The sequence below is a fragment of the Sander lucioperca genome, chromosome 11 (assembly GCF_008315115.2).
Source record: "Sander lucioperca isolate FBNREF2018 chromosome 11, SLUC_FBN_1.2, whole genome shotgun sequence".
Classification (NCBI taxonomy): domain Eukaryota; kingdom Metazoa; phylum Chordata; class Actinopteri; order Perciformes; family Percidae; genus Sander; species Sander lucioperca.
This window is the reverse complement of record NC_050183.1, coordinates 3,249,545-3,266,332: the sequence shown is the minus strand read 5'-3', so window position 1 is coordinate 3,266,332 and position 16,788 is coordinate 3,249,545. Positions and strand designations below refer to the sequence as shown.

The 16,788-nt window shown below is 39.0% G+C and overlaps 1 protein-coding gene across 3 annotated transcripts in view; it reads left to right on the top strand.

The window, feature by feature from the left end:
• The window catches only part of tsc22d2 (TSC22 domain family 2), a 42,422-nt gene that overhangs the window by 12,860 nt on the left and 12,774 nt on the right, over positions 1 to 16,788 (top strand). For 2 of the 3 annotated variants that reach the window (XM_031307171.2, XM_031307169.2), the window contains one exon: positions 10,730 to 10,801. The exons of the other annotated variant lie outside the window; for it this stretch is intronic. In XM_031307171.2, coding sequence (XP_031163031.1) covers positions 10,730 to 10,801 — 72 coding nt within the window. The remainder of the gene's footprint in view (positions 1 to 10,729; positions 10,802 to 16,788) is intronic. 3 annotated transcript variants of the gene reach the window in all.

The window sequence follows — 16,788 nt, the reverse complement described above, 5'->3', positions numbered from 1 at the left end:
AGAAGTGCAGAGAAATGAAATGTGTAATGTTTTTTTTTAATTAAACTAAAGAGACTAGAGAAAAACGGAAGTAACACAGTAGAGATAAAGTGTGATCAGGGTTGCAAAGGGGTGGAAATTTTCCGGTAAATTTCTGGAAACTTTCTGGAAACTTTCCATGGAAAGTTTAGCTGGGGAATTTTGGAAACCTTCCAATTTTGGAAACTTTCATGGGAATTAACGGGAATAAACGGGAATTAATGGGAATTAATGGGAATAAACTGGATTATTAATATCTGGATATTGCTTTTAGCTGGGGAATTTTGGAAACATTCCAATTTTGATTTACTATGGTTAGTGGGCTATACAATTAACACACATAGGTTAATAATAGCAATGGGTTATGTATTACACCCCCCCCCCCCACTAAAAAAAAAGTATTTTAAAAACTAAATGTTGGCAAGTATGTAATAGCCTATGTTGATTACTGCGTGCGTGCATGTCATTGACGAATATAGGGAGGACATTCAACTGAAGTTGCATTAAATCAGGTTGTTTTAACCAAGATTATGCTGCAAGATGGGTTTTTTCAACTACATTTAAGTTCCCTGTTATAGACTAACAGTATTATAACAAGCAATATTAAAAATATCCAGTTTATTCCCGTTAATTCCCATTAATTCCCATGGGAAGTTTCCAACTTTGAAAATTCACGGAATTTTGCAACCCTAAGTGTGATAAATGAATAAGAGGATTTGTTTGGCTCAAAGAATACCCAACAAAGCTAGGCAGAACTGCTTTTTTATGTCCAACCTGTCAAAGATGTTTGGTGCTCTGCGCCATGGATGTATTAAGAGAACAGCGCCCCTCTCTCTGTCAAAACGTGCAGAGGTGAGAACAGAGAAGCTCGCGCTTAGCACTCTCAGGTACAAAAATTTGGCTCCGATTGATTTAACGTGAATCGGTACTTGGTAATCAGACATAATTCGGAGTTGGGTACCCAACCCTAATTGTTACCGTAAGCATAATGTGCACAGTAAAATAATATGTTTTCAGACATTGTTAAGGATTAAATATAAAAAGGAGTATCACCTTAACAGTGATACACATGATAATGTTGTACTACATTCTGGATCTAGGCCCTTGCTCTGCATTATCCTTTTCTCACATACAAAGACCTGTAAAGGGAACCATGGCACTGTACGTGTCCTGTACTAGAGCAAGCTTTAGATCTAGATAAGTTTTACATGAGGGCAGTCGATGTAAAGCTTACAAGACACACCCAATGTACTGTATGTAAAAGGAGTTGCATGTAATTTGTCACAGGAATCTGTTGTGCTTTATCTGCACAGAGATAAATGCAGAGAAACCAGCAATACAACAGCTGGGCTTGGATCAAAGCCAGAGTATGGTATAACAGTTGCAATAACACTTCCATGGTTAGAAGTATGGCTCCTTCTGATGCCATGTTTGATAAAGTGAAGGAGTGTATGGTAATGTTGTAATGTTTTTTGGATAGAAAATGATTTAAAGAGACAAACTGCCCTGCCAAAAGCTGCTAAGAAACCGGCTCATTCTCTCTCTTAGGCCAGAGTGAGAGTGTTTACTAAATGGCATACTAATTCTTGTATGTGCAAGCTTTTCCGTTATAGTCTAGTCATTATAGTGAAAACGGGTAATGTATCTTCCAACTTGAATAAATACAATATAAACATTTCATTGAATGCCTTGTTTTAAAATGGTAGAAAAAAAAAAAAAAAAACTAATCTTCCTATTTAGACACATTATTGTTAATAGGCAAAACTGTAAATTAGAGTGATGAATCAATCACCAGGCTTATTGCTCAGCGCCAGAAAAAGTCACCGGCCAGTGTTATTACACAGCAGCTGACAAGCCGAGACAGAAACAGACCTGAGGGCCAGTATGGCAAAGTTCACTTGGCCAGCGTCACGCTCCAGGAACCAATTCTACACTTTATTTAACCGGCAGAGTCAACGAACTTGAGCCCTTCTGGGTGAAATTGAGCAGATAGGGTGGCTTTGAAGCTCCAGGGTGAGGCTATCAGCTGCCACCCAGCTGAATGAGCCACCCCAGATCCTAAATTATACTGACTCATCGGTACTCACGGTAACAATTATGTGTAACCCGAGCAGAAATTAACACCCTCTGCTTACAAGAATGCTCATATCAGTGTGACATATTTTACTCCTCTTTCACTGCCTTTACCTATTTGCTAGTCTTTGCTGATGTGTTCGAGCCTGCCTTTAACATTGCTAAAGCTTGAGCTGTGATCTTATTTACTGAGGTTTTTTAAGTTGAGTGAGTCATAAACACCCCAGAAACCTCTCTTCTCTGTCCTACCTGCTGTAGCCTCCCATAGGAGAGTAAACAGGGTTGTCTCGTCTAGAGCCCGACCGATATAGGCATTTTCCAAACTATCGGTATCGGCATTTATAATGGCCGATATATGAATATTTAAAAAATAAAATACGACGAAACACCCTTCAACCTTGTTATGAGTGTTGGCGTTGCATAGTTTGTCTACCAGAGGGTGCTCTACAACGTCCCTGTTGGCAACACTCATGTTTAACCCTTTAAATTTCATATCTTCAGTTTGTATTTTTATGCATTTTATCAGAACTTTAATATATTTTGATGTTCCTCTGTTTTGTTGTGATAATAAAACAAACAAGTTTATTTTTAAACTTCTTTAAAAATTATCATTATTTTACTCATAAATAACTACAAATAACTAATCTGTTTATGTTTTGTTACGCGTTTCTGGATTTTAAAAAAATATACAGTATATTGGCCGATATATCGGAATATCAGATTTTTAAATCACCAAATGTTTGTATCGATATCGGCCTTAAAATCCTTTATCGGTCAGGCTCTAGTCTCGTTGGAGGTGGTTAGCTGCACAGCTAGGACTCTGCCTGACTCGCGTGTGGCTGCAGGCTTGGCCCCATGCACAGGGTTATGTCCCTGTTTGTCATTGAGCTTCTTCCTCTCTCTCCCACGGCATCTCCTAATCACTACATTATGAAAAGAACTCCTCCAACTGCTGGGTCACATCTCATCCCTCTGCCTGGCTTCAACCCCAAAACTTTGTATATTTAACTTGATATGAACAAGGAGAGAGTTTTGTATGCATGTCATGAAGATAAAGATATATTTTCACATGTGCATTCAGCAACATCAGAAAGTCAGCTGCATGAAAAAAAAAAACTTCAGGAAAACAACCCGCAGTTCAAAACCCAGTGTTTGCAACGTGTTTAGTCTTTTGTGTCGTGTTGCCTGTCCTTTTATGTTTTTTTTTTTTTAAAGGATTGAATGGGGTTTACAGGCAAAATTCTTCTTGCGGTTCTATTCTCCATCTTGTGCATGTTGTGCCGTGATTGTTAATCTGTCAGAGCCCAGGGATTTGTATTGACATACTTGTTTTCATAAGTTCCTGTTACACAGCAGGGAGTTGGAACATCATCAAACCATTATGTCATTGTTGTCATATTACATGTAACAGAGGAGTTTTTGAATGATCACTTTCTGTTCTGAAAACCTTTTTGTCATCATCAATCAAATTGTGTAATATCCTGAACCTTGGGTACTGCAGAAAGTAGCTCTGTATGTTTGACGTGACAGGGTCTTTATGTGTGATAAAGAGTTACGACACAAACAAAGCTTCTCTATTGACACAAGTTCTGGCTGCTAAATCCCTTCACGTCAAGCACACATCATGAGACTAGGGAATGGCGTCTCAGATCTGACAGTATAGTGTGACTTCAGGCAACCCACCCAATGTGAGACCTAATTTTTGGCACCTATTTGCAGGGTGTTTGCTTAATGTGTAAGGTACTCTAGCCCATTGGTTGATGGCGCTTTTATCCAGATTATCTCACTTTAGAATGACTATATTTATGATCTGAACACCTTTACCACACATTGTTTTTGCTAGGAGCGCAAAATGTCTTTAACTGCAAAGACATCGGTCCTGAAGGTATTTCAAATAAAAACTGCACTCCATAAAAGTGCACAGAACTATTTAAATACTTGATTATTACAGATTCTCAGTCATTGTATGATAAAGTTAGTTGCATCTTATAATAAGTAATGTAATACTATTATTATTTTCATAAGAAGGTATTTTTCATTTAAATGGAACTTGTAAATGTTCCAGTCAAATATGGCAATTAATAATATATACACATTTTACAGTTGCCAGATGAAATAATGACTTATCAAAAACAAAATGTTTACATTGTTATTTCAAATGTTGCTTTGATCACATGTCCTTGCTTAATTATGACATACATTTTACTGGCCTTTATTTGTTCAAAATGCTTAATAGGCAGGCAGAGAGAAGTATCATAATGTTTATTACCCACCCGTTTATTATCCTGCATTGTTACTGTAACCTGTGCAAACTTGCTCTAAAGCGATTTTTAAAGTGAACATTTTTCAACATATCTAGTCAGGTAAATAGACACAGGCAACCTGTTTTACTTTGATAGGTGGGATCAGAAATTACCTCACACTCCCCTAACATCTTGCGGATTTGGAGTGTTATACAGTCAGGCAAATAGTGGACAAGCTGTGGCCTGAGCTGGAGGCACTGCAGGGCTTCTCTCAACAGCAGGGACAACCAATACATTCTGATGCACAGAAAATGCCTGAGGGGTGCACATAAGTTCCCAATATGTTTTCTGGCAAATCTTACTACAGGGCAACAAGAATGTTTATCATTTTGCATATCTACCAAAAAACATTCTGCCTTTTACTTTGAACACACTAAGCAGCTTATTTGATTGTAGTCCCTTATTTGCTAATATTGCGAATATTTGCTTCCATCAACAATGGAATTTCCGACAACTCAACTAGGCCAAATGAGTTAAGGCCGCAATGTGACAGAAGGTGAGCTGTGCTGTGTAAAGACGACTTGAATATGATCATAATTAAAGGATCTGATTATGTACGATAAGGGCTGCCATTACCGATCATTTTTAATATGCAGATTATTTAATCGATATTTGTATACAAATATCTTGTTTTGTCCAACCAAATATGTTGAGTTTACTCTCATATACAACTAAGCAAAGCACCAAATCTTCACATTTGAAAAGCTGGAACCAGTTTGGCGTATTTGCTTGAACTTTTCTTTTTTTATTATTGATTATTTTTTAAGCTCTTTGTCTTCTGTATTATTCAACAAAGACAAGCAGTAAATCATTGTAGAGTATGAACAACACAAGATTAGATAGATTAAACAAACTCTTCTTTCATGGAGGCCAGGCCTGTATGTGATGATGAAATTAGGTGATGCATGAATTTATATGAAGGGTAAAATGCAGTGAGTATGGCACTACCAGTCATAGTGATCAGGAAGCAATTTCTCACCATTAGCAATTCAATTTTATTTATAGTATCAAATCGTAACAAGAGTTATCTCGAGACACTTTACAGATAGAGTAGGTCTTAGACCACACTCTATAATTTACAAAGCCCCAACAATTCCAATAGTTCCCCCAAGAGCAAGCATTAGCAGTGGCTATTGCGACAGTGGCGAGGAAAAACTCCCTTTTTAGGAAGAAACCTCGGCAGACCCATACTCTTGGTGGGCTGTGTCTGATGGTTGGGGTTATGACCCCAACTCCCGCTCCCATCCAGCTCCGGTCAGTGTACTTCATACGCACATCAAATCTATCACCAAATCTGCCTTTTTTCATCTTAAAAACATCTCCAGACTCTGGCCGTCACTCTCTGACTCTGTGGCAGAAACCCTCATATGGTTTCATGAAAGGGGCATCATGTCTTTGGCGATAAACTCCGTTACTGCTTGAGTAATTTCCTCGTTCCGTTTTAAAGTACGTTCATATTGAGTTAACGTTACGTTTTCAAACATTTCGGTGAGTGATGCCTGTCGGGTGGTATTTTGCTTACTTGACAAACTGGTGTTCAGCATTTTAGCCATGCAACTGTCTTAGATGGCTTTGTGTTTTTTTTAAAGTGCTGATACAGGTTTGTAGTGTTACCCCGTGAGGTAGCAACATTAGCAAGACAGGTTTTGCACAATACCTGAAGCTGCGCATCATCTTTTTTTTTAAACCAAAATAGTCCCACACGAGTGACCTACTGTTCCTATTTGGGACAAAAGTTTCTGTCGAGAAATATATAGAAATAAATAGTATAGTTGATGCTTTCTCTGCGGAGTGCAGACTGCTTTGCTCTCGCGAGTCACATGACCAAATAGCAGCCTTTGCGATTAGGAAATCGCGTTTTAACATATCGCAATATTATTGCAAATGCGATTATTCGTTCAGCCCTAGACTTAATGACTGCATTGGTCACAAGCTGTATGAAATATGACAAGTCCATGTTCATTAATGTATACATTTATTGGGTCAGATCTGTATTTGTGTTGTCAAACTCAAACCTTTCCATATTTTTTTTTCACGTCTCCCCCAGACATATTTAAGTTGCTTTTTTCAGTTGTTCATCTGACAGAACTGATGTACTTCAATTTTAGTCAGTGCTGTTACAGTTGCATTTCTCCTCTTTACTCATACTTTACCTGCATGACCCAAAGCATCTTTTGTCACCTCAAGTCTTTTTTTAATTTAATGTACGCATTTTAAGGACATGATTGTGTGTTGAGGTGTAGGCTCTGTCAAATGATTATTAATGTACAGTGGTACTGTGACTGAACGAAGGACTGCAGCTGCTTTAACTGTTTGCTGGTGTAGACATTTTGTTTGTCTTGTTATCTCTTAAAAAAAGTAATGCCTACTCATGAGATGGTTTTGAAACCTGGTCTGTAACTCCATTCTATACTGGTCTGTGCACAGCACACATTATAAAGAGACGATGTTTGGTGGGCCCTTTAAAGTGCTGTGTACAGCATACTACTGCATGCTACATAAAGCACTGAAAAACACACTTCACACACACATCCTACAATTCCGGCTGCAGAGGGTGAAGAAGGTTGCTGAAGAGCTTTCAGGTGAGGTGACACGCATACCTTTTCCCTGTCTCCACTTTCATGATTTTGAATTGCTGCTTTTCTCTCAGCTTCTTTTAAGATATCTCTACTTGGCTCATCTCTGCCTGATGAACTGGTCATGCATACAAAATTCTCACCCTGTCCCAATAAAACCAGGTATTTTGGCTCTCCCAGAGAGCTGAGCTCACAGCTGCTGTGTTGATGTACTGTATGTTGTTTGTTAGCTCTTTAATCTGCAGCAGTGTCTAAATACCTCACCAGTTCATGAGGAAACTCGAAGGTCCTGAGCTGCTGTTTGTGGGGTGTGGCGCAGATAAATCTGTCATGGGCTCAGCTATAAAAACTCGGCTGCAAATCATAGTTGACAATTGCCAATACAGTAGTGGATGGTTAACCATGCTTTTCTCGTTACGTAATTTTTTTTTATCCTGCCTGCTTTTGTTTTTCAGTCCTTAAGGGTGTCATATATAGTGAAACTGTCCACTTTACGGTTTTGTAGACCACCCCTGCTTTTATTGTATGACAAGCCTTTCATACAAAGTTTTACATTTAGGGTAACCCAGCTTCAGCATGGCTTGTCCGATTTGAGAGCCGTTATGTGATACCTCACCTTGTTTCCATTTTTGTTTGTAGCCAGTGGTGTTACCAGAATGTTGTTTTGGTTTGAAATGCATGCTCTCCTTCTCAGTTTAATGAAAAGCTTTGAATTGAATTGGCCCATCAAAGCATTAAATGCAGATTGGTGTAGAGCAAATGTCACAAGTGAAAACATTTTTTTTGGACATGCCATGCATGCTGAAAATGTAATGGTACTTGAAGGCACTTTGACAAATAGTAATTCAAGTAACTAAAGTTTATTTACAGACACAAAGACACAAGACCAAGGCTTAAACCACAGACAGTATATGACTAATAAATAAAACCGAGAGCAAAACAATAGAATCAAACTAGACAAGGCTACATTTTCTGAAGAATACTTCCGTGTCCTCTGAGTGAAGTTGAAGTATTTTGCATCTTAAAATAAATCGGTCTGTGTTTTTGTAGTTAAGCTTATTTGACTGTTTTTAAACTCGGACATCCAGGACTGAGATTTGTTACCAGGTTATATCATTAACATCCTCTGCAAGCAATTACCTGAATGCTGATATTTGATGTGGTTTGTAATTTTATCACCCCTCAGGAAAACCGCCCCTGTTTGGAGTTCACTTTCTCTTCTACAAATCAGTCTGGCCAAGTAGTTGTAGAGTAGTAGTTCATTCATGAACGTTAATAGCTGATGGGGAAAGTTAACTTCCTGTCCAGATCATTCCCGATTGGTGGTGACCTTTGACATTGTTTACTGCAGATGAACGACAATTTCACACAATATCCCATGATTTAAAAGTGTGTTAGTTGCACACTTTTAAAATATGCAATCTGCGATAACGTTGTTGAAAATAGCGATAACGATATTACTTGTGATAAACAAACAGATATTAAAGTGTACTCAGTTCTGCTGCTTTCAGTATTTAGCTAAAGTACAACAAATTGTTACATTTATAACAAATGAAAGGAAATTATTTCCAACATTTTATATATATATATATATATATATATATATATATATATACACACACACACACACACATGGTTTGAGTAATTTTTTAAGACAAAAGTAAAAAAAATGTATTCCAGCTTCTTAAATATGAATATTTTCTAGTTTCTTCTTTCCTCTGTGACCTTACACTGAATATCTTTGAGTTGTGGAAAAAACAAGACATTTGATAACGTCATCTTGGGATTTTGGGAAACACTGATCCACATTTTTCACCATATTCTGACCTTTTAGAGACCAAACAACTAATCGATTAATTGAGAAAAAAATCAACAGATTAATCTACTATGAAAATAATCGTTAGTTGCAGCCCTAGTGAAAACGTATTAGTTTAACATCTATCTAAAACAAACAATCATGTATTAAACTCAAGTTTAGACTACATGGGGGTTACTAGGGCTGCAGCTACAGTTCTTTTAGTAATGGAGTATTCTACCAATTATTCCAAATATTAATCAAGTATCAGATAAGAAATACTTTTGCTTTTTAGTAAACAGCAATAGTAAATATACAAAAGAGAGGTTTCCTTTTTAGAAAAAGCAACATTTTTATTGCCTAAATTGCATACAAAAACAGGGATAGATGCTAATATCTTTAACCACTGGCCGCATGGGCCGCAAAGCCCCTTATTCTGTTGGGAAAAGTACATTTTTGGTGGCCCAAATCTTTTTCGCTCCCTTCCCCTTCATGCCTCTGGCTCATTACGCTGGATATGCAAAAGAGCTGTTCACTAAACCCAGGAAAATGTGACTACAAAAGGGCTATTCAACTATAGCTAGTGTTCTGGGGGACACATTTTCAGAAGACTAAAACCGAGTGAGGAGAAAGAACAGACATCACCGGCATGGTCCGATGACGTCATTCACGTGCATATATACTGCTCCAACAGTTAGACTACAAACTGACAGCTTTCCTTTTAGCTTGTTTGTAAAACATCGCTATTTGCAGAGTAGCATGCTGTAGTTGTGTAAAACAGCCTGGTGGACGAGAGCAGCAGACGTTAAAGTTACCTTGTGTTGGGATCGTTCCGTGGAATGGATGAGTAGACCGGATGTTTTCTCATGAGATGATGTAGCATTGACGCCCTGCTATTGTGGTACGCTACGTTTTACAATAGACACACTGTACAGAGTTTTGGGGGTTTTTTTGCAGCTTAAAATGATCTCAAACGTTGTTTTCTCTTGCCTGTTCCTTCTCCTAGCCCCTCACTATTTTTGCTCTCTTCCTTCGTTTTTAATCCGCGCCATCAGTCTTGTGCCTACAGCGGCCTGTTGTGCGCTAGTAATAATCACCCGTGTGGAAACACTGGGAGCGGTACAACGTTAGTTACATTTATTAAACAAAGCTTCCAAGCAAAGAATTTTGCATTGAGGATTTGTAGTAATCAAATTATTTGAGTCACTTGAGGAATTGTTTAAGCCCTAGGGGTTACAAGTGATTGAAACTGATAATGAGAACACTTTGTCCAATTGTAAGTCTATCTTTGCATTTTGGTTTCTAGTTTAGGGAATTAATTGCCCAAAACACCTGGCTGATTGCCATTATTCTTTTTCTGGGTTTTACAGATGCACCCAGATTTTTATAGCACCAAACAAACATTTTGCATTATTTCAACAATAATACATTTATTATTATTATTATTATTATTATTATTATTATTATTATTATTATTATTATTATTATTATTATTATTTTAATATACTTGAGTCTATACTAGAGTCAGCTAGAAATAATCCTCTATGGATGAATTGTACAGATGTTATTGCCACATCTTACAGCAGATCTGTTAATTAAACCAGATGTTGGTAGGGGTTTTAAATGGTAAGAAATTGATACAGGATGGACATGAAAGTGATTGGCTGTAATGCAACTAGTCAGAGATGCAATGGTTTTAGACATAGTAAATATGGCCATAGTGCGCTTGGTCTTCATGGTGATCGTGTCATTCCTGCAAAGAGCTGGGCAATCTGGATCGTATCATCATTTCCTCTGACCTCTCAGTGTGGTCCAGGATCTTCCTCTACGCTCATTCACAATCTCTTTCCCTCTCAAAGCACAGTTTCTTTCCCTCATGTCTCTCTCTCCCGGCATACATGTTTCCTTTCCTTTCCTTTACTCATGTTTCTCTTGTCTCTGTTTCCTCCCCCATTTAAACGCAGGAACCCGTCCACTGCTTTCTACCAGGCTTTCCGGCCTAGCAGGTTACGAGGGTCAAAGCCTGTCAACGATAGGTATGAGCTCGGGTGTGTTTACGTGTGTGTGTGTGTGTGTCTGTTTGTTTGTGTGTGTGTGGGTGTGTGTGGCCTGGACTGGCTGACTAAACCAGATCCTGCAACCCTGCGCACCTTGCAAGAAAATGTCCATTTTGACTCATTGTTTAGCTGTTTGAGTCTTGTAGCGTCATTTTTCTGAAAACACGCCAGTTACTCTGTCATCAATTTCCACAGGAGTCCTAATTTGTTTTTAATTGACATTCTCAGTTCCACTTGCACTGTTTGTAAGTTAAAGTCAGATGTTATTGTAGTTCCCACCTGATCACAGCTGCATTAAGTCTTTAGACTCAAAATAAACATTTTTTATTTGATGAAAAACAATTAAAAAAGTAAAATTATAGTTTTTAAGATGAGGATTTCACCTTGTGGTGGATAAGCCTTGGTTAAAAAAACATTAAGTTGAAATAATTTCTTTGGACTTGGGGAGATTTAGTAAGTAAGAATAATTTAAATAGCAAGCAAGTAAACACCAAACAGAGAGACAAAACAAAGAATAAGTGTCTCATTATATTTTAAATCCTGTGTCGTACACATTTCTGCTGTAACAACAAGCATAAAGTGCTTGAGGAAAAAACTAAACATACTGAAGAATCACCACATGAAGATTGTAGGTAGTTGCAAAAACATTCTGCTCTCAGCAGATCAGCAGCAGCTTCATTGTTATATTCAAAAACAAATGCATCGTTATCTCTACTTTTGAGACCAACTACTGAATGAAATGACATGTCAAGCTGGACATTTCCGCAGCTGCGAGTGTGTAATGCATGGTGAAAGCATGGCACTGTAGGAAGCGCCTGGGCTTTGTGACACTTGCTATGACACTTGGAGCGCCTACGTTCTGCCAGTTCGAGGATCCGGTGCTCGAGTTTCTCTTGCCCCTATGACGTGTTCGGCACAGTGCCAGGGGGTTTCAGCACTGCAAATAGCTAGGGATGTAATGGTGCATAGTGAATCACTTAAATATTGATTTAAATGTGTAAAGATTACAACCGGTTGACCGCGATGCAATTTTTAAACATCCTAGGGCGTGACACTAGTTAACATACAGCAGGTAACGTTAGCCTACCCTAGCTGGCTTAAAGTCTGCGGCTAAAGACACAGAGGAGACTACTAGCTGCACTTTCAGACAGCATGGACACACGTCGCTGTTGTGGATAAACAACAGTGACGGGACTTGTGTTGTGTTTGGGTCTGGCTCCGTAAGCTTGTGTTGCGTTCAATGTTTTTGTAAAATACCCTTTCAGCCATCTAGTGTTTCTTCTTTTTGTCGTTTTAACAGCAAACGACTGGTGAAAAAAGTTATTGTTACTACATTTTAAATAAGTCATTTACATTTAACCAGATGGTCTTAGCAAAAAACAAGCCTTTCTTTAATCTTTCATTTTTTATTTATTTAAGATAAAATACTATTTCAGTTGTACTTTTGATTAGAGGACACATCTGCTGTTTTGCACGGTTTATATAAATAAAGGAATATTTTTCAGTAATTTCATTCTGTTAAAAGAAATCGTGAGAAAATCGTATCGTGAACTTAAAATCAAATCAGATCGTTACATCCCTACAAATAGCATATCACAGTGAGATAACATGACAGAGGTTGTGTTGTATTATGTCACATTATCTGAAGTCTGTTTTGTATTCTCGGATTTGGATTGGATTCATTGACACGGGGAAGTGGAAAACTATTAGTGGAGAAACAATTAGTACATTTATAGATAACCTGCAACAATTGTAGTCATTTTTCAAGCTTATATGCAAAAGCTTTGCTGCTTCCAGGTTCTCTGATGTTAGAATTTGCTGCTTTTCTTTGTTTTATATTACTGTAAATTGAATTAAATTGATTTTTGGACTGGTTTGACAAACGTGCCATTTAAAGATAGCTTTAGGAAATTATGGTGGGCATTTTCACAGTTTTTATAGACTTAACAAATAACTGAGAAATATATTGTCAGATTAATCAGTAATGAAATAAATTGTTAGTTGCAGCCTCAGGGAATATGACTCAACATTCCTCAATAATTAAGGATGTTATACAGACAGGGAGTGACATTCACTTCTTTGCAAAGATAACAATACGGAGAAAACGCTGCTACAAAATTATATTTGATTTAATAGCTGCACGGATTTCGGAGATCATGCCAACTATGAAAAAGGAATCACTTTACTACTTGTTGGTCGTAAAAAGTTTGAATTGGACAAAAAAAATGGGGTAAAAAGATTGACTGACTGACTGACTGACTGACTGATGTGAAAGGGGAGAGAGAGGGGGTAATGACATGCAGCAAAGGGCCACAGGTCGGAGTCGAACCCGGGCCCGCTGTGTCGAGGAGTAAACCTCTATACGTGGGCGCCCGCTCTACTAATGGCGTTTTTCCAATACATGGTACCTGCTCGACTAGCCTCAACTCTACTCGCCTCGACTCGACGCACTGTGTGTCCGTTTTCCGTTGCAGATTTTAGTACCGCCTCAGCGTGGCTGGTTGTCATAGTGGCGCCGCAGTAAACTGCCGTGACCTAACGCGACACACAGAACGTCGAAGGTGTGTTGTTGTTGCCACAGCCAGAAGACACATTTTGTTTCAAATGAAGCTGGAGACAGCAAAAAAAAAAACACAGCTGGCTAAACTATTGAAATTGTGCGCGTTTGTTCAGGACACTCTCCTCTGTCGCTTTCACGTCACCTTTTTGTATCGCCTCAGCTCGCTTGGAACCTCGACTGAGGTGGTACTAAAAAAAGTACCTGTTAGCAGGTACCAGGTACTTTTTTTCGTAATAGAAAACCAAAAAAGACGAGTAGAGTCGAGGCGAGTCGAGCAGGTACCATGTAATGGAAAAGCGCCACAACTGAGCTATCTGGGCGCCCTCACATACAAATATGTTTTATGCAGTTATGCTACCTCCATACAGGAGCAACCGCCATTGCTCCACAAAAAGCCATCTTAAAAATGTGGCTCTCTTTCTCCTCATCCTAGTCCGCGTTATCATCTGCTCACAAATTTGCAGGCTTCCACTGCACATGAACTTATAAATGAAACCATAAATGCTGACTTCATTGGCTTCCATGTATACTTCCGTACGACAGCGCGCTGCATGTGACATCCTTGTTATTGTCCTTTTGCGCATGCGGGTCAGTTCAGTACCCTGAACTGTTCACACTGGCATCTGAAATGGGCCACATTTAATAAATAATATGAACAGCCAAACAAAATTAGATCGGAGCAATAAATCAGAATTGAGCACTTAGGCTAACTAAGGTTATCAATGGATTTTTAATTATTCTAAAACATGCAAGTACCTGTTGACACATCCGTACTATAGGAATGAATACCAGTTGGTTTTGAGTTGGTAATAAATACATTTGTGGTTTGAGTGCAAAAAACAGCTTTTTGTTCCCATGTGCTGTCTCATCGAGGCTGTTTGAGGTCCTGACTCCCTGCCATGGATAGTTAAATTGCTACCAACAAACAGCAGCAAACAAACTTTGAAGTTAAGGTGGCAGCATTTCTATGTCTAAGAACATGTGGTTGGCTTGTCAAGTCATACAATTATATGATAATGATCAAAGAACTCCAAGGCAACAGTTCCCAGTTTGGATTCAAGGACGTTGGAATTCCATTGAGCATTGGCAGGAAAATTAGAGTCATTTTCATTTTGGAGTTTTACTTAATAAGCCAGTGGGATGTGTTGTTCTAGCTAGAGGATTCACTCAGCTAGATTTTTCCAAGTGTAATAAACCTATAATACCTTTTCAGCCCGTGGTTGTTCCTGGGACCAAACTGGTCTCTCATCTAAATTGTTAATCAATTGTTATTTCACAGTTGTAATCAAAGAGAGATTTGTCATATGTAGTATTTGATGTAATTAACATTGATCACTGCATGATAAAAGGCTAAAGGATAAAATGATTTGTTACAGCTGTTGGCAACTAAACGAAGACAATAAGTGGAAAAGAAGAGACCTTACTGTCACGAGTTCAGAGCTGTTTGTAATGCACTGCAGTGAGCATGTGATGTACCAACGTCCATATGACTATATTCTTCTTCAAAGTGAGCCAATCCGTATGAGATGTGGAAGTTTTTTTTTTTTTTTAAGATTATTTTTTGGGCATTTTCAGCCTTTATTTTGAGAAGAAGACATGAAAGGGGGGAGAGAGAGAGGGGGGAATGACATGCAGCAAAGGGCCGCAGGTCGGATTCGAAACCGGGCCCGCTGTGTCGAGGAGTAAACCTCTATATATGGGCGCCCGCTCTACCAACTGAGCTATCTGGGCGCCCGAGATGTGGATGTTGATGTAAAACAACAGTAGCAGTTGAGCAAGTGTGAGGCGTTGCAGTTGGATAAACGATTCTTTCTATTTCCCATCCAGCTCATGTTTGCCAATGGGCTCTGTGACTAAGAGTTCAGCTTTATTCAAAACTGTTTAACTAACCGCAGGAATACCTGACAAAGTCGCCTCATTCCAGCTACCTTTGTCCTGAGCTAGCCTTCCTGCAAGGTTGGACTTGTTAGAAGTTAATTGCACATAAACAGTTTAAGGGCATTAAGGAGGATTCCTGGAAATTATTGCTTTGTGAAAAAGGTAAAACCTCAGCTGGGCAGCGTACTCTCACATCACTTGTAGTTTTTGCACAACAAGCCGTGTTGTTTGGTGCAAGTTTCTTCTATGTTGTTGTCATCGAACCATGCTTACCTGTTGATCTATCTATAAATCGGGATATCTCTGTGCGTGTGTCCCCACACATGCACAGTACAGCAGCGGTGGTGGGGAGTTGCTGCATTCCTAGAACTAGAAGGCTCATTGATTTGTGATTCACCGGCTACCGGCGTCATATGCCAAAAAGTGGTCATCCGCCAAAAACTGATTGCTGTCTACCCTACATTCAAATACAATCGTATACAGACACATGTTAGATGAACGCCAGGGCTCTTGGGCTCTCCAACGCGTTTTGTTGCCGGCGGTTGCGTACATTTCTCCGTCCATGCTGCACGCTGTTTAAGGCTGATCCCAGCTCCCTTCTTCTCTCGGCCTGGTTTCTCCAGCAGGTTGAACCGGGCTCTCTCCTTTCCCTACCCGGGCCACATCGTTACCTGGAAGTGTGGCGGCTAGATGAAAAAAAGGGGGCATGCCAGATCTCTTGATGAGCCGCAGCCGAGTGGGGGTTAGCGAAGTCTACTATCTTAACGTGACTTTCTCATAACATGACCAAAGTTCACTACCACTGCCACCATGTTATATTCTGGACACTCACGAAGAATCCGGAATATCAGTTTAGTCACCCAACGGGCGATAGTTTATTTACCGTTTTTCTGGCATACAAGTGGGCTCACACACATGGCTGCTCTGATACCTCTAGGTGCAACCTCTAAAACGGTCCATGCTGCAACATGTATACCACAAACGATTCCTGTTTTTACACTGATTGAACCGCGCTTATAGTTAGATAAAGTTGTGGGGAAAAAATACTGGGAACCAAGCAATTGGCCCTTTCTGAACAGACACACACTCCAAATGGGCACTGCACTAGTCTTTACAATGCCACATCTGCTGCAGCACTATGGGCTCAAATACGGGTCAAAGAGATTTAGAGCTTGTTAATAATGTTCAGAATTTCAATCACCCTATCACCCTTTGTACTGTGACAAGACTCTGCATGACAAATTCAAGTTTGTAAACATCCGGGTACAGATTCAAAGCAGAAACTACAAGTATATTTAAAAAAAAAAAAGAAGTACATTTAGTGTGATTGATTTTGGCTGTAAAAACAGGGCCTAAAGTCTTTTATGATGGTAAACTGGATATCTTTTAGGTTTTGGACTGTTGGTCAGACGTCACCTTGAGCTTTGAGAAACTGTGATTGCACAAATTGTATTTTAACATTCTTAAATATTTCTACAACTACAAATTTGTTCTACCCATTCCCAGTCTTAAATTTCCAATGCAGTGG